The sequence below is a fragment of the Sceloporus occidentalis genome, unplaced genomic scaffold (genome assembly GCF_023333645.1).
Source record: "Sceloporus occidentalis isolate IW3139 unplaced genomic scaffold, rSceOcc1.0.p SCAF_3, whole genome shotgun sequence".
Classification (NCBI taxonomy): domain Eukaryota; kingdom Metazoa; phylum Chordata; class Lepidosauria; order Squamata; family Phrynosomatidae; genus Sceloporus; species Sceloporus occidentalis.
This window is the reverse complement of record NW_028316983.1, coordinates 218099217-218125704: the sequence shown is the minus strand read 5'-3', so window position 1 is coordinate 218125704 and position 26488 is coordinate 218099217. Positions and strand designations below refer to the sequence as shown.

The 26488-nt window shown below is 40.4% G+C and overlaps 1 protein-coding gene across 1 annotated transcript in view; it reads left to right on the top strand.

The window, feature by feature from the left end:
• Nucleotides 1–25163, top strand: part of LOC149317497 (cadherin-17-like) — a 39788-nt gene extending 14625 nt beyond the window's left edge. The window contains exons 8-17 of the mRNA XM_089518380.1: nucleotides 121–274; nucleotides 2852–3067; nucleotides 5099–5175; nucleotides 8181–8372; nucleotides 8760–9004; nucleotides 10856–10986; nucleotides 12848–13078; nucleotides 14154–14270; nucleotides 14373–14486; nucleotides 21705–25163. Of these exons, the coding sequence (XP_089374506.1) occupies nucleotides 121–274; nucleotides 2852–3067; nucleotides 5099–5175; nucleotides 8181–8372; nucleotides 8760–9004; nucleotides 10856–10986; nucleotides 12848–13078; nucleotides 14154–14270; nucleotides 14373–14486; nucleotides 21705–21814 (1587 nt within the window). The 3' untranslated portion in view covers nucleotides 21815–25163. The remainder of the gene's footprint in view (nucleotides 1–120; nucleotides 275–2851; nucleotides 3068–5098; nucleotides 5176–8180; nucleotides 8373–8759; nucleotides 9005–10855; nucleotides 10987–12847; nucleotides 13079–14153; nucleotides 14271–14372; nucleotides 14487–21704) is intronic.
• Nucleotides 25164–26488: the final 1325 nt, after the last annotated feature.

The window sequence follows — 26488 nt, the reverse complement described above, 5'->3', positions numbered from 1 at the left end:
CTATATATGAATAAGCAACTTTGATGTCAAGTGATTTATTCTGGGTGGACAGTATAAGATTATCCTGTCCATTAACTTTCACAATTACTGCAATTTTTAATTATAACATTCCCATTACAGTATTCATTTTATGCATTTGCAAAAGATGAAGATGGAGACATACTACTGGCACCACCAGTGATTGTTATGGTTACTGTAGAAGACATTAATGATAATCCACCTGTGTGTGACAAAGCTTTGATTAAATTTGAAGTGCAAGAGAATGAAGCTGTAGGTAAGAAAGCATGACTTCAGATAAGTAATGCATACACATTCTTCAGAAATACTTTGAATTTGGAGACTTGTATCTCAAATCCATGTTTAACCCATGTTTTCTTATGTTGCATATGTCCTTCGCCTGATCTATCCAGAGCCTGTGCAAGTTACTTAAAAAAAAAAAAACTAAATATTTCAGAACCGCAGTGACTGTGCTGGTTGGTGAGTTCTAGGAGTCATACTTCAAAAAAGTTACTTGATCAATCTGGCTTTATATCACCAATTGTGACAAATTGAAATCTTTCAGTTTCAACTGATCTGTGGAAATACTTGAACCTATCAGTTTTGGTTTCACTCGGTTTCTTACACACACACACACACACACAGACATACACACACACACACACACACTGGTGCAATATGTGGGCAATATGCCTTAGCAATGCTTTGTGTGTTATTTGTTTACCCTTTGCCTAATGTACACATTTTGTACACCTTTTATTATTGGGAGCTACTCTGCAAAATTTGGGACACTGCAGTTATCAATGTATAATGCCATTTTTGTTCGTTATTGCTTCATTACTTAAAAATTAACTTAGTTCCCATTAGCTGAGAACAGGATGAATTTCTTGCTCATCCCTTCCAGTTGTTTTTTCCTACTATGTTATTTGTTGTTGTTATTTACCAACAAGTCAACTCCAGATTATGGTAATCTTATGAATGAGAAACCTCCAAGAGTCCTGATCATCAACTGCCCTTCTCAGGTCTTGCGAACTCAGGGCTGCAGCTTTCTTGCTTGAATCAATACTCCTTTAATGTCATCTTCCTCTTTACCTACTGGCTTCCACTTTACCAAGCATTATTGTCTTTTTTCAGTGAGTCACATCGTATTACGACATGTGCACAGTATAACAGCCTCAGTTTAGTTATCTTTGCTTCTAGTGAATTTTCAGGCTTGACTTGCACTGAGATCTATTTTTAGCAGTCCGTGGTATCTGTAGAAAATTTATCTAGCACCACATTTCAAAGGTGTCAATTTCCTTCATGTGAGATTTCTTCACTATCCAGCTTTCACAACCATACACAGAAGTAAAAAATACCACATTCTTGCCAGTATCTTTCTGGGCCCAATTCAGGCTGTTGTTTTTAACCTTAAAAACCCTAAACTGTTCGGAGCCTGACTCTTGTTATAATCCTTGTTATAATCCTATCTGGATGTTAAGATATTTAATAGAGGACCTCTTAAAAATATCTTTGCCTGAGGGACATGCTTGTCATTGTTGCATCCAAATTGTGTTTTACCCAGTATCTCCTATATTGTACCCAGATTGTGAAGTGAAGAGTTCACAGAGTTGTTGTGAGCAAATTCCTTAGGAACAGTATGAAGCTACATCTCCTCCAACAGACATCTTAAACTCTTTACTAAACACCAGTGATAATGGGTTCATTGTTTAAATGATTTTGCAGTGATGATTTGAATGGTTTTATTACCCAGTATGTTTTTAATGATATTAGATGCCTTGAGAGCTTTTTTTTAATGGGAAGGTGAAGATAAAAATGTAGTAAGTCATTTAGAGCAAATCCACACTGATTAAAAAAACTAGAAAGTCCCAGATTTTGTTCCTATTCTTTCTACATTTATTTTGGAGATTCATGGGATTTATTTAATTCAGAATATTTTCTATCAGCTCCTGGTTTGATCAGAGACTTTTCATACCAGCTCCCCAGGTTGGTTTATTTTCACCCAATGTAAAACTGGAGCAAATAGGAACAGGAACAAAACTGGGGACCATTCAACCAGTTTGGATGCATCCTCATTGGTTGTGACCATTAAAGCCCTATAAAGCTCAGATCCAGGTTATCTGAAGGACCATATTCTCCCATGTGAGTCTGTCCATGTTTTGAGATCTTCTGTGGAGGGTATTCTCTCTGTCCCAACACGCTGATAGGTACACTTGATGGCAACACAGTAGAGGACCTTCTCAGTGGCTACTCTTGGGTTTTGGAACTTCATCCCAAGATTAGTTTGAGTGATAGCCTCCTTGCTATCTAGTCACAGGCACCTTTTAAAAAATATTTTGGTAGGACTTTGAGGATTGATGGCTCAAGGGGTCTGAACCTTGCAGAATTGTGCTGTACTGTCTCTCTGTGTTTTGTTTGTTTGTTGTTTTAATAGCTAATAATAATAATAATAATAATAATAATAATAATAACAAATAGTATTTATTTATATCCCGCCTCTCCCTGTATTGGATCAAGTGTTTGTTTGTTTTTTAAAAACTTGCTTTTAATTTGTGGCTAGTTCAATTATATTTTTAACTTTTGTATTTGGCTTTTCTTTTCTTTTTTCTTTTTTAAGCTATGTTCCTTTTAATTGTTGTGATGTTCCTTGAGTCCCACACTGGGAAAAAGACAGGATGATGGTGATGATGATGAGTTTCATCATGATTATCAGACTGTCATTTGTATTTTGCTACCTTGCCTCCCCTGTTTGTTGCTCGGGATTGGTCCCTGGGATATATTTATTTGCTCATTTTTGTATTAGCTCACATTTATGTGCTGCTTGACTAATTCCATCTTCATTTCCTGCCACTAGGGAATTTGATAGGAATTGTTCGTGCCTCAGATGCAGACCAGGGAGGCACGATCGGCTCCCGCCTGGAGTACCACATTATTGACCAGAATCCCAAAATTCCCGTGGACAATGTCTTCCGCATTGATTCAGGAACTGGGACAATCAACTTGCTCCAAAATGCATTAAGAAAGCACATAGTATCTAACTACTCACTGAAGGTGGAAGTGACAGATCCAGGTCAGTATATTACCTATCAAATTATTCTTCTATTCTCCCCGGTCTTTTAAAGAGTTTAAAAGAGGGGTGAGTGAAACAAAGCACATGCTCCCCAAATTTTGCACCTCTCCCTGGAAATGATAGAGTTGGATTTTTTTCTTTAAGAAAAAGCAAGGGGAGGATTTTTGTTTTTAGCTAAATCATATTCCTAAAAGAACGATTGGTTTGTTTCAAAGGGAAAAAATACCTTCACTCTTGGCTCTGCTGCCGAATTTTGGCAGTGATAGGATTAGGTGCATCCATTCACAAGTTCCCTAGTTGTGGGAAGATGTAGCCACTCCTGATTTTGAACAACTGTCTACAAAATAATGTGCTGCAAAGATGATCTGTATATGTAGAAAGCATAGACGGCTGTACTGGATGCAGGAAAATTTCAATATCAATATAAGGGCAATAGATCAACCCAAAGCTCACAAAATAGTCTATTGGATTTAATATTTTTTTTAAAAAAAAATGGGATATATATATATATATATATATATATATATGCAATCATTTTTGTCTCTTCATTCTACCAGCCCCAAGACAATGCAATCACACACTGTCACAAGATCTACCAGAATCTAAGTTGAATGTCTATAAACTCCCTTCACATTACATGTTAAACCTCTGAAAACACTGCAGAAATAATCCAGTTTGAGACCTTTTTGACTGCCCTGGTTCAGTGCTAGAGAATCTTGGGAACTGTAGTTTACTGTGGCACCAGGGCTCTCTGACAGAGAATGCTAAATGTCTCACAAAACTACAGTTCCCAGAATTCCCTAGCATTGAGCCAAGGCATTTAAAGTGGTCTCAAACTGGCTTATTTCTGCAGTGTGTTTTGGACCTATGCAACACAGTTGCAAGTGCAAGTACTTTGATAAGACTTGAACCAATATAGTACTATGTTTTGGAATCTATAGATTTATATCTTAGAGATGAATTTAAAATCCCATTGCACTATATTTCTTGAGCAGAAAATTCTAGTTTACCTGAAGATCAGTAATGCTCTGGCAAATTCTTCTGTCTGTGTCTAACTAAATGTCCCATGCAGTGTTAAGGAATAATCATATTGAAATCTTACAGGGTAGCAGTTAGCATTACTTAAATACAGTCAGGCTTCATGTTAGTGAGTTACAATGACATAAGTTGGATGTAGAACATCATACATCACTTTTTGGTTGACTGAGGAGGTTAAAATTCTCTACTAACTGTGCAATGACCCAGTCTCCTTCAGAGTCCCTGCTGATGAAATAATTGCTGTCTATCCAGGATGCTCATCTGCCCCCCCCCCCCTTCTCTAAAATGGCTGTATTGTCGGGTGTGTGACTACAGTCAAGAAAAGCCGGACTGTGGGTTGGATGGGACAGGATGGGCTCACAGCAATGTGTCCCAATCTAGGATCTGTGCCAAAATATATTATATATGCAGATGTTGAATGCTGTAATGCTATAAAGCATTCTATCAGAACTATCTATTATGATTATTTGTATTTTTATTAGTTTATTTATGTATAGCCTTCTGTCAGTTTTGATTGCATTTCTCAGGAGTCTGCCTGCATTCTTTGCCTATCCCAGGCTTCTGAATCTTCCCCCACTCTTCTGACAAATAAATTTTTGTGCATTTATTACGTTTTCCCTTAAAAGTATGCACTTTTATGTATTTCTCCTATGCATTAAAATGTACTTGTACACATTTTTAAAGCTACATAATTTAAGGCATACACTTGTTTCACATGTATATGTGGTTTGAGCACTTTCCCTTTACTGAAATGCACTACAAATGTGAACAGGTGCCAATTTCTGAGACATAATGAATTTTGTCTGGTTACCAGTCTCCACATGTGTGGGGTGGACATTTACATATCAACATCTAAAGTCAATAAATTTCTTTCTCCTTGCTCCAGTTTATATCACTTAAAGCATGTCTGATGTGTTTGACTGAAATCTTTGAGAATCATTATTCTGAATAGAACAGCTCACACTTGTCACCATGGTTTTCTCTTCTCTGTAGCATTTCGAACAGTGTGTGATGTACAGATAAATATCATTGACATCAATGATCAGATCCCAATCTTTGAGAAATCAGATGTGAGTATCCTTTTATTATTTATATATTTATCTTTCCTTTTGCAGTGGCTAGTTGTGGGAAAGTTAGTTTTAGGGGCTACAGGTCTATGCTGACTGGAGGATTCTGGGGGTTATACTCCAAAAAATTTGCTCTGGAAACATCTCACCCCACCCTTAAACTGGGTACTGAGTTCCTGTTATTAGATGAAGTGAAGTGTACACCAAATCAGCCTTTGCAATATATTCCTAATGAGATCATAAGAGGACAGAGATTGAAGCTGTCTTGCAGGTCATCTAATCCCTGCATGTCTATCCAACCTCTACCTCAGTCAGCATGCAGTGAAGGGTAGAAGGCTATTTTCAGCTCCCCCAAACCCATGGCATGTTGCAGTGAGCAGAAGTGATATTCTGGGAAACTACAAGTCATTTCCCATCACTTTTAGGGCACGTTCACACTACATAGATATAGTGGTATGATTTGAATTGCCATGGTTCCATCCTGTGGAATTCTGGGATTTGCAGTTTAGGGAAAGTGATTAGAATTCTCAGTCAGAGGGCTGTAGTCCCTCATTGAACTACAAATCCCGGGATTCCACAGAATATTGCCAGGACAAAGTTGAATCATAGTACTATATATAGTGAAAAGCAGAAAAGAAAATTTTGAAAAATGCTCTCACGTCCCTCCGTCTTCTCTTCTTCAGGCCAAATACACCAAGTTCCCTCAATGTTTTCTTTTAGGTCTTCTTTTCCATATCCTAGACCTACACTATTCAACATGATGGTCTGTGGATTGGCTCCAATCTGTGAGCCTTTGGCTGCCAGAATGCAACAAGGTTCCAGGAAAGAAAGGAAAAAAGAGTTGTAATCTATGGGCACAAATATGGTGCCAATCCTTGACATGCTCATAAAAAAAATAATCCTGGTTGGCCAGATAAAGTAACCTAAGAAGCACTGCTCTGGACCATTTCCACTGCCATTCTCTGAAAATATTCCTTTTTACCTAGAGAGCCTTAAATTGTACAGAGGAATTATTCATGCAGGAAGATACGGAGTGTACAGTTCCTGGGAACTGAACCTCTGCCCGAGCAGTTACTTTGAGACACTGGTCTGGAAAGGCTCTGCATGTGATACAGAACATATAGTTATTGAAGCTCCAGACTGCATGACTTGATAGTGTGAGTTCCATTATAATCCAGAAAAGTAACCTTTTCAAGCTCTTTTAGGAATATTAGCCATATGAGTCACATTGTCACTTTGGAAGTAACCACATACTATAACAGCGGCTGACATGGGGAAACTCACAATGGAGTTGCAGAATGTTATGTCATGCGGCGAGTATTAGATGTTAAAGCAGAGGAAAGGAAAGCTAACCATACAGATGCTTTCAGAGAAGTAGCTGTGTTTGTCTATTGCAGCAGAAAAAGGATGAAGGGAGGGGAGAGGCAAAGGAATGAAGCAGAAGCTTTAAGACTGAATGGTTTTATTTTTGCATGCTCTTTCATGGATATAAACTGACTTCTTTGGATACTGTTTTTAATGGCATCCTCACAACAAGCCCAATATATAGCACAGAGACTTTTCATGCTACACAATTATAGCACTGTAATTGCGCTTTCAACTGGCATCGCTGCCTCCTTTGGAAGTTCGTAGTTTAGGAAGGCCCTAGAACTCTCTGGGTGAGAATTTGAAATGTCCCGCACCCCGAACAGCGGATCTCAGGTTTCCATAGAAGGTTGCCATGGCAGTTAAAGTGGAATAATAGTGCTAAAACTGTGTAGTGTAAAACAGCCCTAGGTCTGAATAATGAATGCCTGATTCAAGCTCCCCAGTAGTCTAAGCAAGCAATTGGTGTTATCACAATCAACACTATCAGGTAACTGTTGGTTGTTCAGAAAGATAAAAATGGCTATCACTAGTATTAAAGCTAATATTTATTTCTTATTCATACAATACTGGTTTTAAGGTTGAGAAAGCAAGGATGCATCTTGGGATGGTTCAGTTAGACAGTGAAGATTGTTCAAGTAACCTTTAGACATGTTTGGCATGTAAACTGGTTTGCTGTTAACGGGGGACTGATGGTTGAAGACTTGTCCTATCTTCTATTGTTGTATTTCTAATTTATTTGCTTTTATGCAGTGTTTTAAGTCTGTAATTTATCATTTTTTTACCCAACCTGAATAACTTTTTAATGAAAAGGCAGTATATAAAACAAATGAATAAATAAAAAGGGAAATACTTCATAGAGCACTGTTGGAAACAGTGTAACCTGCAGGCTGCATGCAGCTCCTGGAGCCGACATTTGCAGCCTCCGAAGCACCCCACCAGTCCCCCAAAGGCCCAGTCCCCAATTTTTTTAAAATGGTGCAATTTTCACTGGAAACATTTTTACTTTTTTTTTTTTTTACTGGAAACTGTGTAGAAAAATATTCCATACAGATGAAATCAATTGAAAACATCTCCAGCCACACAACTCCTGCCTGCCCTCTATTTTCATCCTAGTTCTGCTCAAACTGGTGAGAGGAAGTAACTAAAACCAAACAGGTTCAGATTGCCATTTTGAGAAGAACTGCAGAAGAAAATGGAATAAATTGGATTTGCCAGGGGTGTGTGTGGATCTACAGCTCATGGGAGTTTGGGAAGAACTGCCAAACTCCCCTGTCCTTCCCCATGCAGTTGTTTGCCTCTGTCCTAGAGCAAGTACAAAATGGTGTATTTTCATAGTCTCTCTTATCCAAGTTGCAACAATTGATGTTGACATCAAACCAATATGCGTAGTGTCTCTTTTACTACACTAGCAGTTCTCAATCTTAGGCCATGCTTTTGGACTTCAGCTCCCCAGATCTCTGACCATTGGACATGCTGGCTGATGCTTTCTGGGACTTGAAATCCAAACATCTGGAGAAGTTGAGAACTGCAGCAGTAAACAGAGAAAAATGAATCCATCTTCTTATCCCTCTATCATTTTTTATTTCTTTTGTTTTTTAAAAAAACAAAACAAAAACCCTAAATCTTCTTTCTCTCTTCAGTATGGATACATAACTCTTCCGGAAAATAAACCAGTTGGAACAGTAATAATGGAAATTCAAGCCAATGATGGAGATGAACCGTTCACTGGAAGCTCTCAAATTGAGTACGCAGTCAAAAAGGGAGACCCAAATAACACTTTTTCTATACAGACAGATCCAAAAACAAACAGAGGATATGTTACAATTAATAAGGTGACTAGATTTTGTTTCTTTGTTTTTGTTAGATTCTGTCTGAGTTAATGTTGTGTTAACCCAGAAGTTGTCTGATAATAAATCCACTTTTGCTGAGTTTTTTCACCTTAAATCCCAGTTTTTAAACAGGATCTCTCCCATATGATAAATTCCATAGTGTGCTTCTGAATTTGTGGAAGGAATTTATCCAGCAATGAATTAGGTTCTAGACCCAATTTGAGTCTCTCTCTTTAATACACATTCTTGAGTCTTTAATACACATTCCCCAGTGATCAATGCATTTGTCAAGAAGATGGGAGATTTGTTCAAGTGACTTTAAAAAGTACTAGCTGGAGATTTCCTAGAGCTGTGTTTGTGTCATATTTTCTTCCTTTCCTGCTTGCTTAGGTTCTTGATTTTGAAACAACTCCAGCATATGAGCTTCTCATCAGTGCCACAAATCCTGAACCCCTTGTGGCTGGAATACAATATAATTCAAGCTCTCTTGCTTACCTAAGACTGAATGTTACAGATGTGGATGAAGCACCAATTTTCTTTCCACCCATATACATAGTTGATAGATATGAAAATGTTTCTGTTGGCACAGTTGTGACTACAGCAATGGCCTACGATCCTGAGGGAGCTCGGATCAGGTAAACACAGTCTCTCCCTTCCATTTTCAAATTAATCAAGGTTAAATGATACTTAATATTAACCTCATCCTTCATTCCCATTGATGAGACTCTCCTGCTCTCTCTTTTAAAAAAAATAACAGCAGTAATGAGTGTTGTTTGTGTGTAATACAGGTGTATCTCAATAAAGTAGATGTGATCCTGGATATGAGTTCTTTAATAGAAAATTTGGCACCAGAGGCAGAAACAACATGGAAAGAACAGGGATAGATTCCTTCACTACAAAAAAGAAGAGCAGGGGGGCATGTTTCAGAATTTTTTCCCCCATAACTAATAATATAATCTGTGAAATGAAATAACCAAGTCAGCTAAGTTTTGTATAAATAAAGAAAACAATATGTTGAACTTTCTATAGACCATCTGAAGAATTTTTGTAAAATACATCCAGGGATGACTTTTTCTTTCCTCAGACTCTATTTTGCTTATGATTTCTATTTTGTTGATCGATGTGTGCTTGGTTGTTGTTTTTAACACTTTGGGAGTAACTGCTGAGGCAGACCTATCTGCTGTCATCTATTTTCTCTGTCCTGTGGTGCACACAAGCTGAGTAAGGGATTTTGAAGGCAGCTGCTGTTTGCCTTGCCTGTTGCAAGGCTAAAATAGGATCAGCTGGAGTAGAACCCTGCTCTTTTCCAGTGAAAGCTTTGTTTATTGCACTGTTTACTGCAGATACATTGTTGCAGCCTTACACTCAAAGCCTGTGTTTCTCTAGTCCTCCTTCACCATCTTTCCAACGCCCATTCTAAATAAAGAGGATTGGGCTCTGGTGATAGGATGCTGTGAAAATGTATGGAAAGCTTTATAAGACAAAGCAGAATGATAACAGTATATTGAGAGCATTGCTAATAATTTTTTGACATACTGTAATAACATGATGAAATTTATGCTTATCCAGAAGTCAATGAAATATGAGAATCAAGTTCCAGGAATTCAGGGAAACTATTTGGAAGTTATTTTATGTGTATTTGTAAGTGTAGTTGTACTATTGTAGTATTTTTGTTTAGATTTTTCTTATTTCTTTGTGTTTTCCTTTTGACGTTTGCATTATATGCGATGTTATTATAGTTGGTTGATTTTATTGTGTCATTGATGTCACTGATGTTATTTTAATAAGTAAATTTGTTTTAAAAATAATATAAAACAAAAACAAAACCTAAATACTTTCAGGTAGACAGAGGATGAGGAGGAAAAGGGGGAGGTTATAAGAGGAAGTGTAAAAAGATTTTGTAGAAAATAACTTCACTGACAAATTTCAGCTGAGATATGCCATCGGGGGACCACAGCATGGGAAAGGTTTAGTTTAACCCTTTCAATTGCTTCTGCTTCTAATAATCGCTTCTAAAACTAGAATTAGCTCTCATTAGTTTTTTGTCCCATCTCCATATAATGGGTTTGGAAAGGGAGAGGGAGATTTCTAAGGACTGTGATACTGTTATTTTTGAAGCTTCAAAATGCTTTCTTGTGATATTTTGAATGCATTTTCCTCTAGATTTTAGACTATTTTCTTATTAAAGTTTTATTTGTGCTTTGATTGTGTATTTCTGTATGGCAGGAAGTTGGGCTGGATGGCCCTTGTGGTCTCTTCCAACTCTATGAATCTATGATTTTTTAGATTTTAGAATTCTTTTAAAGATTTTTTAATAAAGGAAATAAGTAAAATAACAGTAAAATAAAAAATATAGCAATGAGCCATGTTTGTGTATGTAGATGCTGACAGTAATTTTCAGTGGGGCTTTGTAGCAAGGTGTACAAGAAATTATTTTTTAAAACGTAACATTCCCAGTTCTGTTCCTATGTCTGGGTGGTCTTTAGGTACAGCCTGAAGAACAACAACAGGAACTGGCTGCAAATTGACCCTCTCAATGGCACAATATATACTGCGTCCCCATTGGATCGGGAAACTGAACGTGCCTACATGGTACAGGTTGTGGCAACTGAGCAAAGTAAGTGAAAACACGTCTTTAGTTCTTGTACCAGTTGAGGTTTTCAAAGGGGGTGGAGATCACACCAAGTGACACCCTGAGGAGGAGTGACATCACTGCTCCTCAAAGACCTACCTTTTGGAAGATATGTGCTGTGGCATTCATCTGGTTCCCTTTAAAATGCTTTAAGAGACGGTGGGAATGGGGTGAAGCTCAGTGGGAGGAGAAAGGAAAGGCCCCAGAACTTTTTAAATTATAATTTCAAATTTCAAATTATGATTTTATTTCAATGTTCTTTAAAAACATATTTAACCAAATTTTCACTATGTATATGTAAATACATTTAGGTTGTGCATATGATATTGTAATTTGAAGGTATAGTTTTAATTGTGCTAGTTGTTTATGTCACAACTGTTAGCATCACATTCAGTGGTATAGGCATGATGATTGATGAGTAACATTAGTGCAAAAAAGCATTACTAAGGATTCTGTATGATGTGAAATGGGAGGAGGAGGAGACCAATGACTTGGGGGTGACACCATGAGTGACTGCATCAGTTGGCACCAATCCTAGGGACTCCACTGGTCTGGAGCATTCTGGTGTGTTCCCCTTTACACTGGTCCTCCCTGTCTCTGCTTCTCCCACATTTGGTAGCAATAGGTAAGCAACTGTGAGCTGCCATTTTAAATTTTCCACAATGCATCAATGTGCTGCTACATAATACATTTGGGAGAGGGGGGGTTAATTTTTTATTTTACTTAAAGTACTCACACCCCACTCTTCAACCACAAAGGTTCTCAAAGCAGTTTACAGATTGTAAACCCGAGGGCAAGGAACTGTCAAATTAGCAATCTAAAAATACATCACACAAAAGGAGAAGGGAATGGCAGTGGAGAAAGGGATCAAGTCTGCTGCTCCATCTCTCCCTCCAAGGCAATGTTGGTAGCAGTTAAAATGGAGGGAGGGCTATTAATTTTTCTGATGGAACTATACCTGCCTACCATCTTCCTCTGAAGCCAAAGTGGTGGCAGTTGGAATGGAGAGAGGGTCTTACATCTGCCTTTGGGGCTAGGCATAGCAGAACTGTACCTGCCTCTTCTCTCCCTCCAAGTTCAATGTGGTAGCAGTTAAGATTGATATTCACTCTGATAAGCATGACCAAACACTCTATCAAAGCTTAACAAGAATAGCCAGACACAGTTGTAAAGGAAGATAAACAAATAGAACTTTATTAATACACAATGAGGTCACACAATAACCCCATAACTATTTAATCAATCACAGCTCCCCAAAACTCTATTCAGTTCTGCCTCCTTGACTGACTGTCCTATCCCTATTACAGCTTTTCTCTATCTCCATGCCATCATTCCTCCATTTACCTGTACTATTATCAGCTTTCTGTCAGAGACAATCCTTGGTTTTGTATCCTTTCTCCTTTTTATGCCCCCCTTCACAGCATTCCCCTAGCTGGCACCAACCAAGCTTGCCCAGCTTCTCCCTTCACAGTAATATTGCTGGATAAATTACTTTCTTACCCCACTCTCCTATCTGCTGTGAATATTGTAGCTAAGCCGAAAGGGAGGAGGAAAATATGTGTATGGTGTTTTGTGTAACATGGATGCCAATGTTCTTGTTAATCAGAAAATCCTACTGTTTTAACCCTGTGGGGCTCTGCTACAACAACACTCACTGTATTGGAATAGGAGTTTCTGTGTAGGATGTCTGGAATTTTTGGTTCACTTCCTTTTTAAAAACAGTATTATCAACTTTGCCAAAGTGTGCAATATTGGAAAGTGGGAGCAAGTGAAATGAATGGGTCTGACCATCTCTGTTTACGTATAAGTCTTGTAATACTGCTTTGTGGTCTGTTCACATTCACAGCTAAAGCATATCAGAGCTCCACAGCACAGCTGATACTGAACCTGAAAGATGTGAATGATAACCCTCCAAAGCTAGCAAAGGACTTTTTGTTCTTCTGCCACCCTCTCCAAGGAAATGAGAGAGCAAAGATAGAAGTCACTGATCCAGATGAATTTTCATATATCCCCAGATTTACTTATGTACTCTTGGGTGACAGCACAATACGGAACAGTTGGAACATTTCTAAAGATGGTAAGTTTGGAGCTAAAGGCATTAAAGTGCCAGCATGGTGTAGTGTTTTGAGTGTTGGACTAGGACATTTGGAGACTTGGGTTCCAATCTCCACTCGGCCATGGGTGACTTTGAGCAAATCATACTCTCTGAACCTCAGAAGGGCAAACCCCTTCGGAATAAATTCTGCCAAGAAAAATTTATAATGGGCTTTAGGATCACAATAAGTCAGAAACAACTTGGAGTCACACAACAGCAAAATCCATGCAAGCCCATAGTAGTTGTAGACAAAGTATCAAATCAGGATGAACCACATGATCCATGGGTCACATGTGTTCCCCAGGGTCACAACATCCTATTGTGGGACTGGAGGTTGAAAAAAAAGAGAGAGCATTTTTGGTCATTTCCCCACACTTAAGACATTTTTGTTCCTTTGTCAGTATTTTGGGATCCAATTTTCAGCCCCCAATGGTGTGGCTGTGGAAAACAATGATCTCCATGATCTCTCCATGCTCTCGTGGGAACCTGTACAGCCCCCAACCCAAAGCAATTACTCAGTCCTGTATGGATTTCAAACTGGAAATTCATGCAAGTGCTATTGAGATTCAAGTAATGGACATGACCAAAGTTATATCCATACTACACAACAATAGCATTTTGATACCACTTTTATTCCCATGGCTCCATTCCATGGAATCCTGGGAACTGTAGTTTGTGAGATATTTAAACATGTCTGCCAGAGAGTATTAATGCTGTAGTTCAGGAGAGTGGACTAGAGCTCTCTAGCAGCGAATTCTGGGCACCTCAACAAATAACAAATCCCGGGATTCTGTAGGATGAAGCCATTGCAGCTACAATGCTGCTTAGCTGTTATAACATTGGCCAAAATTCCAGTCATCTGTTGGAGAATTAAACCTGTCTAATTGAAACTAATGTTACAATGAAGATCTGAGCATTTGCTTGTATTATTCCAAATGAATGAATGCTTGTTTTTAATAACCCTCACCTCTTCTTCATTTTTGTTATTATCAGTGCTATTCTCATTTTTTTTCTGTTATAAATGTATGCTTAATTGATCCACTGTTTGGACTGACAGGCCTGCATGCTTACATTTCTCCGAAGAACATTAATCTTGAAGAGAAGACCTATGACATACCAATACAGATGAATGACAATGGAAGGCCACCTATGCAAGGAGTTGTGTATCTGCAAGGTACAGTGAAAATCACATTCATGCTCTTTACTGTTTTCTTTTTTCATGGTACATGACAGTTTTATTGTTTCGGTCTCCAAAACTGTGCCTTTTGTCCCACAGTGAAAGTGTGCCGATGTATAGAGAAAAGGTGCTTCTTAGAAATTGATTCTCCCAGTTCACTTCCAACAGTGGCGATGGCAGTTGGCATTCTCGTTGCAGTATTGGTAGTTATTGGTGAGTGGCTGTTCCAAATGGGTTGCTTATCGTCCAGGCTGCTGGGGTTATACATCCATTGGCATTAATAATTCCTCCTAGAGTAGGGGATGGGCAATAATGAAAATGTACATCAAAGAAGAGGATGTGCTTGGACAGTATGTATTCACTGGGTATATCCTGTTAAGAGCTTTGGAAAAGCTACTTTTTTAGAATAGCTCTATCTTTTCAGTCAACAAAAGAGATGGCAAGGAGTGTGATGATGAGATTCAAAGCATTAGCTGGTAGTGGGATGGGTGAGTAATACGCCTATGATTACACTGCACTCTTGGTCTATCTCTCTTATGGATACTAAAGACTTTATCGCACAGGCCCTGGAACAGGCCTGTCGCGTTCTAAAAGGGGACGCAATGAGAGGCGGCATAGAACGCATCTTACCGCACAGGGAGAATGCTGCCGCTGCTGAAAATTCCCATCATGTTCTGAATGTGTTCCAGAGGGGGCGATTTTCAGGAACGCTTTCGAAGCATTCCTGAAAATCACCCCCTGGGGAACACATCCGGAACGTGATGGGAATGTCCTGCAGCAGCGGCAGCATTCTCCCTGTGTGGTAAACAGCATTCTATGCCGCCTCCTGTTCTCATCACATCCCCTTTTAGAAGACAACAGGCTCATTCCAAGGCCTGTGCGATAAAATCATAAGAGTGGCCATCCACATGTTGTTGGATGACACATCCCAGTATCCCTCACTGGCCAGCACTGATGGGAGCCACAGGCCAAAAAAATTTGAAGGGCCATATGTTCCCTATACTGAGAATCAGGGGCTAAAAGCAGGGTTTTTAGACAAGGGTCCTTCCCAGCCCTACTTGCAGAATGTAGGAAGTTGCCTTAAACAAAGCCAGAGCAAGATCTTGGAAAAGTAACTTTTTGGATGACAAGTCCCAGAATTCCACAGTCTGCAAGGCTGCTGACAGTAATTTTCTAGCATTTCTGTTTTTTCTAAACTATTTGGGTTTGCCAAGAATTGAACCAGAGACCTTCTGCATGCAAAGCATGAATTCTACCACTGAGCTATGGCCCTTCCTCTATAAACTCAACAATATGATGAGTTTAATAAAAGTTATTATGTTTCTGCTAAACAAAACACTGTAATACTAGATTTCACTGTGCTGTGTCTGACAGGCAAAAGTTGATAGAACGTAAACAAACTCAACTGCTTTTTTTTCCAAAACAAGACTGAATCCTTTTCTAAAACAAGACAGAATTTTTGAAAACAAATGTAAACACCAAAGGAGCCAGGATGACTGACCAACTGAGGAATATGGCCCTCAAATGTGTAATTAAAAGTAAACAAATATTCAGAGCACTATGATTCTTGGAAAATTATTGGAAGCAGTCTGAGTTAACTAAGATTTGGTTTTATAGATGAATAGCAGTGAGAAAGTATGAATAAAATAAAGTAGCTTCATGTACAAAGGGAACAAGCAAACCAAAGGAGATGTCATGACAAAAAAGAAAGAAAAGAAATGAAAAGAAAAAGAATCATGATACAAAAGGACCTTGTAGCACTTTTGAGACTAACTAAGCAAAAGAAGCTGCAGCATAAGCTTTCGTGGGCTTGGTCTACTTCCTCAGATGTATGGAATGGACTGGTGCCCAGGAAGGACCTTTATAATCAGACTATGAATAGCCATAGAAATGCAAAAGTTGTGGACATGGTAATGAGGTGACAACTTCAGTTTTACTTATGGTCACTGAGGCACAAAGGTAGGAGGAAATATGTTGCCTAAGACCAGGGTGGATGGGTGACATTATGAATGGTGGAGGGAGTTTTGGAATGTGGTGTGTCAACCTAGCCAAACTCCCTCCATCATTCATACGGTCATCCAGTCAACCTCGCCTTAGGCAACATCTTTCTTCCTGCTTTTGTCCCTCAGTGACCATACCAACAATCCTGTCACCTCATCACCATACACACACATTTTGCATTTCTATGACTATTCGTACAGTCAAATTATAAATGTCCTTTCTGGGCACCATTTCACTCCATGCATCTAAGGAAACATACTAAGAATATGAAAGCTTATGCTACAATTTATTTCACTCAGTTAGTCTGAAAGGTGCTACAAGATCCCCACACATACTGATATTTCAGACTAACCTGGCTATGTCTCTGAATTCATATCATGATTGTACAAACTTAGTTCCAGTATGGAAGAAAAAAAATCGATCCACAATTCAATACTAAGAAATAATAGTCAGCAGGAAATAAACCTAGATTTGGGGGGGGGGGGGGGGCATAACATCTCATGAGGTTAAAGCCATCATCCACCATGGCTCTCCAAAAATATAGAAGTGGTGTTGCTTATTAATACCTCTATTTCCTTGATGTGAAGGATAAGTAGGAAATATAAAGAAACTATTTATTTATTATTATTATTTAGTGCAAAGCAACCTGTCAGGGCTCGATGGAGAATAAAGCATGGACCTCTCAAGGACCACACTAATCGATACACACCACACTGAATCTCCCTGTTACCCACTACTCTGTTCAAGTGTAGCTGGAAGTCACCAGAGCAGTGAAACCTTTAGTACGCTGGTTCCCAAAAACCATTTTCTTGCTCAGAGTCTTAGAAGAAGAGCTTCAGCTGCTCTGGAATTCAATAAGCCAAACGTATTACTGTGAGAGAGAACGTAGCTCATAATAATAAATAATAAAACTTTTATTTATATCCCGCCTTTTGTTAAAAACAATCAAAGCAGCTTACAAGAATTAAAATAATACATCCATATATACAAAGTATCCCCCCTTAAAAACAATTAAACAATATAGGATTTAAAATTACATAACTATTAAAACCAATAAAAGTGTCAGAGTTATCATATATATATTGGGGGGGGGGGAATCACCACATGGCCGAGTAGTTTATTTTGGAAAGCCCTGACAGAAGAGATCTGTCTTGACAGCTTTCTTGAAGCTGTCCAAGTTGGTAATTTGACGGATCTTGTCCGGCAGGCCATTCCACAAGCTGGGAGCGGTTGCAGAAAAGGTCCTCTGGGAAGTCACAGTCAGTCTAGTTTTTATAGGTTGCAATAGCTCAGTTCACTGGTCACAATAAGCACATGCTTTGCCTACCAAAGGTTCTAATGCTAATCACAATTTGTTACTATTTAAAGGGTCAAGTAGGTTGTAAAGGGAAGGAACTCTGCCAGAGATCCTGAACAGTTGTTGCCAATCAGAACAGATAAAACTGTGCCAGAGGAACAAAACAGTCTGAGCTAGGATAAACCAGATTTCTGCGCAATGAGAGAAACTGTTCACATCACTGATACATAGAACATAAAAGGATAATGAGCCAAGTGCAAATAAAACTCCAAACTTTACTAATTTAATATGTACTTAGCAACCCAGGTTATGCTGAATGGGGTCTTTTAAAGGGGAAAGGTATGTAAATACCATGAGCTTCTTTGGTTATAACATCATTTACCTTCAATATCATTTATAAAATATTAATTTTAAATATATTGCATTTCCAGTCCTATCCAACCAGAGTGAGATCCTCAGCTGAAAGAAAGCACGCTCAGTACACCTAGAAGCATTAAATCTCACTGGCAGCTACCAGCTGATTTAACATACAGTGAGCCATTGGTATCCACTGGGGTTTAATAATAAATAATAAATAAAAATTTTATTTGTATACCGCCCTTCCCATGATCAGGGCGGTGAACAGCAAAATAAAACAATACAATATCAGCCACACATCAATACAAACAATACAGATACTATACAGCTATTAAAACCAATATTAAAAACCCCTAAGCCAGCAACCCTTGCTGTCAGTGGGGAGGACTAGCTGAACTTATATTGGGGAATGCTGATTGAAACAGGAAGGTTTTCAGTTCCTTCCTGAACTGGGCCAGGGAGGTGGCCGAGCGGAGCTCAATGGGCAGCGTATTCCAGAGGGTCGGGGCAACGATGGAATATGTTCTCCTTGTTGTGGAGACTAATCTGGCCCCTAGAACCCTCAGTAGTTGCTGCCCAGATGTTCTGAGGGTGTGGGGCGGAATGTATGGGGAGAGGCGGTCCTCAAGGTATCCTGGGCCCAAGCCATTTAGGGCTTTATAGGTTATAACCAACACCTTGTATTGCGCCCGGAAGCGAATGGGCAGCCAATGCAGGTTTTTAAGTACAGGTGTAATGTGACTGGTCCTGGTAGCGCCAGTGACCAGTCTGGCTGCCATATTCTGTACCATCTGTAGCTTCCGGGTATGGTACAAGGGTTGCCCCATGTAGAGCGCATTGCAGAAATCCAATCGAGAAGTTACCAGAGCATGTACCACCGTCTCAAGGTCCCTCTGGGCCAAGTATGGGCGCAGCTGGCGAATAAGCCGAAGCTGATAACAGGTGCTCTTGACCGTCGCATTCACCAGAGCTGTAAGGTGAAGGGACGAATCAAGAAGCACCCCCAGACTGCACACGGAGTCCTTCACAGGAAGCGTGATCCCGTTCAGGACAGGTGGAACCACCGCCATTCCTGGACCAGGGGAACCTATCACAAGTACCTCCGTTTTCTCTGGATTCAGACTGAGTCGGTTTTCCCTCATCCAGCCCATTACTGACTCCAGACAGGCCACGAGAGGAGAGACGCCGTCCTCAGTCACTGCATCAGTCGGAGACATAGAGAAGACTATTTGGGTGTCATCAGCATACTGATAACCCCGCGCCCCATGTCTCCGGATGATCTCTCCCAGCGGTTTCATGTAAATGTTAAATAGCATGGGAGACAGAATGGCTCCTTGAGGGACCCCAGTTGTGAGGGCCCTCTTATCGGAGCACACGTCTCCCAGCTGCACCATCTGGAACCTCCCAGAGAGGTAGGACTGGAACCACTGGAGCGCAGTGCCCCCGATTCCCACCTCTGCCAGGCGCTCCAGAAGGATACCATGGTCTATGGTATCAAAAGCCGCTGAGATGTCCAAGAGCACCAACAGGGACACGCTTCCCCTGTCGATGCCCAGACGGAGATCATCGACCAAGGCGACCATGGCCGTCTCGACCCCGTAGCCCGCCCGAAAGCCAGTTTGAAATGGGTCTAGATAATCCGTTTCATCCAAGACCGATTGAAGCTGGATTACAACCACCCTCTCGATCACCTTCCCTAGAAATGGCAGCAGCGAGACTGGCCGATAATTACTATGTATCAGGGGGTCGAGGGAGGGCTTTTTTAGCAGCGGTTTTATAGTGGCCAATTTTAAGCTGGATGGAAATTGCCCATCCCTCAGAGATGTGTTAATAATCCGGTGTAACAACAAGGTTACCACCGGTCCCCCCTGAGCCGCTAGCCATGAGGGACAGGGATCGAGGGAGCAGGTTGTCTTCCGAACGCTTCCAAGGATCTTGTCCACATCATCGGTACTAACCGACTCAAACTGATCCAGTTTAATGGAGTCCACGGAGGCTCTGGATGCCTCTACCCTAGGTTCTGCCATAATGCCGGCGTTAAGACCTTCGCTTATCTGAGAGGTTTTATCTGCGAAGAAGTTGTTAAATTGGTCACAGCAGGCCTTAGAAGGTTCAAGGATCTGGTTCAGGGCAGGAGGGAGCTGAGTTAGCTCCCTGACTAACCTGAACAACTCTGCTGGACGCGACTCCGCGGACGCGACACGAGCACCATAGAACGAATTCTTAGCTGCTCGTATCGCCTCTCCATAGTCCTCCAAAAGGCGGTCTAGGAGAGCCTTGTCGGCTAAGCGTAGGTGTTTCCGCCAGCGGTGCTCTAGCCGTCGCAGGACCCGCTTCCTTGCCCAGAGGTCTTCCGTATACCAGGGCTTACGTTTGGAAGCGGGCCTGAGAGGGCGCTTGGGAGCGATACTGTGTATAGCCCTGGAGAGACCGGTATTCCAGATACCAGTCAGGGCATCAACAGAATCGCCGTCATTTCCAACCATGAGCCCCTCTAAGGCTTCCTGGAACCTCTCAGGTTCCATCAGCCTTCGAGGGTGGACCATCCTAATAGGTCCTCCACCCCCGGGGGGGATCTGGGTAGAAGCCTTGATTTTTGCCTCCACGAGGAAATGATCCATCCATGGCAGGGGGGAAATATTAGTTATTTCCGCCCACGGATTTTCCACATCCGTACAAAAGACCAAATCCAGTGTATTACCCGCAACATGCGTTGGACCCGTAATCAGCTGGGACAGGCCCATGGCCGCCATGGTATCCATGAATTCCCGAGCCGCACCGGATGGAACATAGTTGGCCACGAAGGGGATGTTGAAGTCGCCCAGGACTAGCAGCCTGGGCGTTTCCAACATCAGCTCCGCAACCAGCTGTGTCAGCTCGTTAAGGGAGTCCGTTAGCGCACGGGGTGGCCGATACACCAACAGAATCCCTAGACTGTCCCTAGCCTTCAGGGTCAGGTAAATACACTCGATAAAAGAAGTTTGTCGGATGTGGTTCCTGGTGAGAGACAAGGTGTTCTTGTAGACCAAGGCAACACCCCCCCCCCTCCGCCCACCTAACCTGGGCTGGAACCTTTAGTTCCAGGAATTCCCATGGATACCACAATTTGTGGATGCTCAAGTCCTATTAACTACAGTTGTATAGTAAAATGGTGTCGCTTATATAAAATGGCAAAAGCGAGCTTTGCTTTTTGGAATATATATGATTATTTTCAAACTGTGGATGGTAGAATCTGTGGATAAAAAAATCCATGGATATAGAAGGCCAACTGTATTATGGAATATTAGCAAGTTCTGAAGCTTAGCCTATTGAGTTGTGGTTTGGTTTAGACACCATATGTTCTGTCTTGTTGACACTACTGAAACACCCAAGTGCATACTTACTTGGACATAAGACTCAGTGGATTCAGTGGGTTACCTTGCAAATGTGTGTATGATTGCATTGTTAACATTGCAACCTTAAATTTACTTAATAGAAAGTACAGAGAGAAATTTACTTGAGAGGAAATAGATATGCATAAGACTGTACTGTAAAAGTGTGGCTCTTCTTTACCTGCAAGGAATTTGCAAAAGATTAGCTTGCTATAATATTGTCTTTCCAAACCCAGCACCCTCCAGATGTCTTGGACTACAACTACAATTGTTCCCAGACAGTATGCTCCTGTGTTATGTGGGGACAATGGGATTTGAAGTCCAAAACACCTGGAGGATCCTCAGTTGGGGGAAGTTAGCTTAAAGTATGATTTAAACATCTCAGTTTTTATTTTGTCCTTCCAGGTGTCATTCTGGGGATTGTGTTCCTCCGCCTCAAACACAAAAAGCAGAATCAACAGAAGGCCACCAGAGCAAATGCCACTAGCCCATCCGAATTGCAAAACTTGACGTAATTGTCTATTGAAAAGCACTTTTTAAAAGACCTTGTATTTCTTGCTATTGTTGATGTTACTCTGGTTTTTTTCCCATCAGCAAACATTCGAGTTTCACCACTAAAATGCAGAGCTTGGGATATTTTTTTTTAATGGACTACAGCTCTTAAAATACCTTAGCCACCATGGTGGAGGATTCTGAGAACTGTAGCCCCAAAATGTGACTTTTCCTTCTGCAACTACATTTATTACCTTTCTTACTCTATTTCTTCAGCCAGAAAAGCAGACCCATACTAAGAGAAGGGACTCACTCCTTTGTGCTTCAGGGCCAAACTATACATGATATTAAAACTACTGCATATACTTGTGTATAGGTCAGCCTCATGTATATGTCAAGTGTCAAGGAGAGGTTTTGGAGCCAAAATTATGGATTTTGATATAACCTGTGGATAACTTAGGGGCATATAACAAAGGATGCAAGGATGAAGCCAAGAAAAATGATGCCAAAAGACACTACAGTTTTCCCACCAAGTCATTCAAAAAGACCAGAAGTGGTGCTTGCAGCAGAGAGGCTAGGAGGTCAGTACTTCTTTTAGGTTCTTAAAGGATAAACTGAGCTCTTGCCTTTTGCCACTTTACCCAGAAGAGAGAACAGTTCCTATTTTGATGAGAATACTTAAGGTACAATACTTTCCCTGACCTGTGGATCAGTCAGTCCAGGTTTCTTGGATATATTTTTCTAGACTTATACATGAGTATATACAGTAAGCTATTACATTTGGTATACAGTATTTCACTGCATTTATTCCATAAAATGACTTGTGAACATTGAACAGAAATGGACTTCAATTTTGAAAAGGTATTTTGGGGCAGGCAATGAATGGAAAACCAAATTTGAGGATTCTTTTAGTACCTTTCTTGTTCCTAGTGAGTTCAGGTCCCTTGAGGGTAGGGAGGGATGATGAGCCCACTTTGATTCTCTGCAGATCCTTCCTCCATTTCATCTTATCATTAATATGTTTTTATTGGTGAATAAAGAAATCCTTAACTTACAATAATAACAATGATGAAAGCACATCTATATATTGAAAGGAAAAAAAGGAAAAAGAAGAAAAGAAAAATAACAAAGAAGATAAGAAAAAAGAGGGAGGAAAACTGAAAAAGAAGGAGAAAAGAAGGGAAAAGAAAATAGGAAACCTAATACAATGCACCCATGTCATATGTGGGTGCGCTATACGCAGTTTTCAGCTTACGCTGAAAGCAGCGTGACAGAAGTGGCAATGGTGCATGAGCCATGCCATGTGCACGAGCCCCATTGTTTTCAATGGGGCTCAAGGATACATGGCATTTGCCTTACATGGCGGGGGGGGGGGGGGCGTCTGGAACAGATCTTCATGTAAGGAAAGGGCACACTGTACAAAGTACTACCACCCCACCCACCCACAACCAGTGCAAGATATTTTGTAAAAACATAAAACTTTTAGACTTCCAACCCATATAATTTACAGTTGATTCCATCTATCATAATTTTCATCCCTTTCTGAATTAACTCCTAACCATTGTACTCGGAAACAATGCCAACATTACCAACTACAAAATAAACAAATGATAATTACATATTGGATCCTAAAATAGCAACATCCTCTCTCAAATTCTTCATATACTCAATAAAATGTTTCCCGACCTCCACAAATTCCTTTTCATCTCCCTCCATCTCATCTTAAAACAACATGTAAACTACATGATTTAAATGTTGGTACTTCCCTGTCCACCCCCCTTTCCTGCATGCTTCCTTTTTAAAAGAACAACACAACGTTGTCTGATGAAGAAATGTGCCTCCAAATAGAATTTTCAGCTTGTCTGGTGGTACATTAATAGTGCTACCACAATATGGACTTTACTTCAATGAGATTTACATCTGGATAAGTATGATTAGAATTGCATACTTATACTACTAAGGATGCAGCCTAGCACACACTTTCTTAAGAGTAAGTCTCCATGAACACAGTGAGATTTACTTCTGAATAAACATGAATAGGGATTTGTGCTGTAAATAATTTCCCTTTTGCTCCCCTATAAGGGTATGCCAAGGTCTGCTGTCTTATACTGACTAATGGTAGGTCTAGCTTTCATATAAAGGCTACAGCTAAAAAGAAGAACAACCATTTCTCCAGGAGTTCAGTGGTGCCTTCAAACTCCTCACTGTGAGATTAGTAAGTTTCCTTTGATTCCCTTTAATAAACATTGGTTAAGAGATCCCACATCAGGAAAAGAATTATAAAGTTCTACCATTGTGGGTCAGTGAAACAGCACCCCCTCCATTCCCACAAGATTCACCTTCCTGCTCTCACCTTGCATGGTCATGTAATGGCTGAGGAGGTAGAGAGCGAAGGACAGCTAAAAAGTGTCTGGTTATGTGACTATAGTGTGACAAACAATAAAGATGTCATTCCAGGAAGATGACCAGGAGGTTCTGAAAGATGTCTTCATCATTGTGCATTGGGATATAGTCACATACCAGATACTTCTCAGTGGTCCTTTAGTCTCCTCTGGTAACTATGGAAGATAGGTTCATAGAATCTTAGAATTGTTGGAAGAGACCACATTGACCACAAGGTTGTTAAGGACTTGTTCACTGTGAGAAGGAAGAAAAGAATTCTGACCTCTGCAACAACTGCAAAAAGTCACACACAGGCATACATTGGGCTTGCACCTATGAATATCATTAAAAAGATGCCAGCCCTTGATTATTAGAAAATAAGCTTCATTTTTCCTTTTCTGTGTGCTCTAAAGACGGCACTATCAGTTTCATATATTAAGTCAGCTAGAAGGAAATTAATATGCATATCTGAAACACTTAGAATAGCATGTGTTACTTTTTACCTAGTGATGAACAGGCTGTTGTTTATCACCTTTTCTGGATCCTTTAGATGCAAACATATGCCTTTCTACTTGTACCTCAGCACAAATGACCCATAATAGTTCCTGCTGAAAATGTGGTAGTGTCTTTGTGGATGGTTTGTAAATCCCCCCTTGTTTGTGGGATTTACATGGATATGAATTAAAATATGATATTTGGCAATGAGGGGACTTATTTAAGCCTGAGGGCCAAATTTAACAGAATTTTTCTGGGTTGCATTTTTGTGGTGAACAGGAAAAAGGAAAAGAGGAGGACATAAAACACCAGCAAGTTTAAAGTGTTCCATTGAGTTTTTAATGATGCTTAAGGTTCTTTGTCTCACCAGTTTTAATGTACCTCTTAAATTGTATTGTTTGCTCCATTGATTGTTGGTTTTTTTTGTGTGTGTGTGGCTGTAATGGGTTTTTTATTGTACATTGCTGTGGGTAAAGCATGCAGTTTATAAATTTAATAAACAAACCAACAAAGAAAGGTGTAGTGTGAAAGTGATTTTACATTTTGTGTGTGATTCTTCTGCCAAATAGCACATCCTCTGCTATTGTGATTTCCATGTGGAATGTGATTGTGCGACAGTTTCACCAAGCACTTTTTTGATCTTACATGTGATGTCAATGGTAACAAGTAGCAAAATCCCTTTCCCATGTCTGTGCCTTTCTGTGATCTCATGTCTCATTTCCCCCTGCCCTGCAGAAAATAAAAGAAAAGCAAATTGCAGTGGTGTGTATCAGTAAGACTGCCTCTTTCTTCTGAAAAAAGGACCCTACTGTATAGCATACACTTCCTACCATTCTTTTCTTATTTAAATTTAATAATTATGCCCTTCTACTACTGTGTTGTTGAAAAGAAGGGGATTAGTAGCAGCGGGGGGAGTAGAATAATACAGATATCTTACAAATGGTGTAGCAGCATCTACAACAGCTAAGTTAGTTCCTTATCTATCCATTACAAGTGGGCTTTATATTGATGTCTCGCCTCTAAGTTAAGAGTCAGGCCGGTTATAGACCGGCACTTGGGACGTCCACAGGACGTCCCATTTTAAAAAAGGGGCGTCTCTTCTAGAAGCCCCTGGCTCTAATACGGACTCTGTCCGTACAATATGGCGCCGGCCGTTCCACACCGGCGCCATCTTTACGTATCAGACGCTGTGCGTCCGAACATGTCGCGGTGCCTGTGATGTCGCAAGTGCGCCAGCGGCGCCTCGCAACATCATTAGGGCGCCGCAGAAAGAAGCTCCATTTTGGAGCTTCTTATTTGCTCCGCAAGGGAGCCGCGCGGTGTGGCTGCGACGGCTCCCTTACAGAGCAAACGGCGGCGGCAGACCGCCTCAAAGCGGCGGTCTATAACCCGCCTCAGGAACGCAGCTTGAGACATTTCCATTTGTGGAATGCATCTCCAGAATCCTTTTGGCCATGCTGGTTTGGAGCTCTACTCAAGGGTCAGGAGCCTTCTGAATGAAAACTAATCACAAAATATGTTTTTTTGTGGGGTTTCCGGGCTATGTGGCCATGTACGTGGCCACATAGCCTGAAAAACCCACAAAAAAACCATGGATGCCAGCCATGAAAGCCTTCAACTAAGCACAAAATAAGTTATAGATTTGATATTTTGGATGCTCCCTCAAAAGCAAGCTTATCGCCACACTGCATTGAGGCTTTTGCATAGGGGAACCTGACAGTCTGTTTTGCTAGTATGAAAATATATTGCCCACCATACTTCAAAATTACTTTGAAGACTATAGTTCCATAATTTTCCAGACAGCTGAGTCTTATACGGTT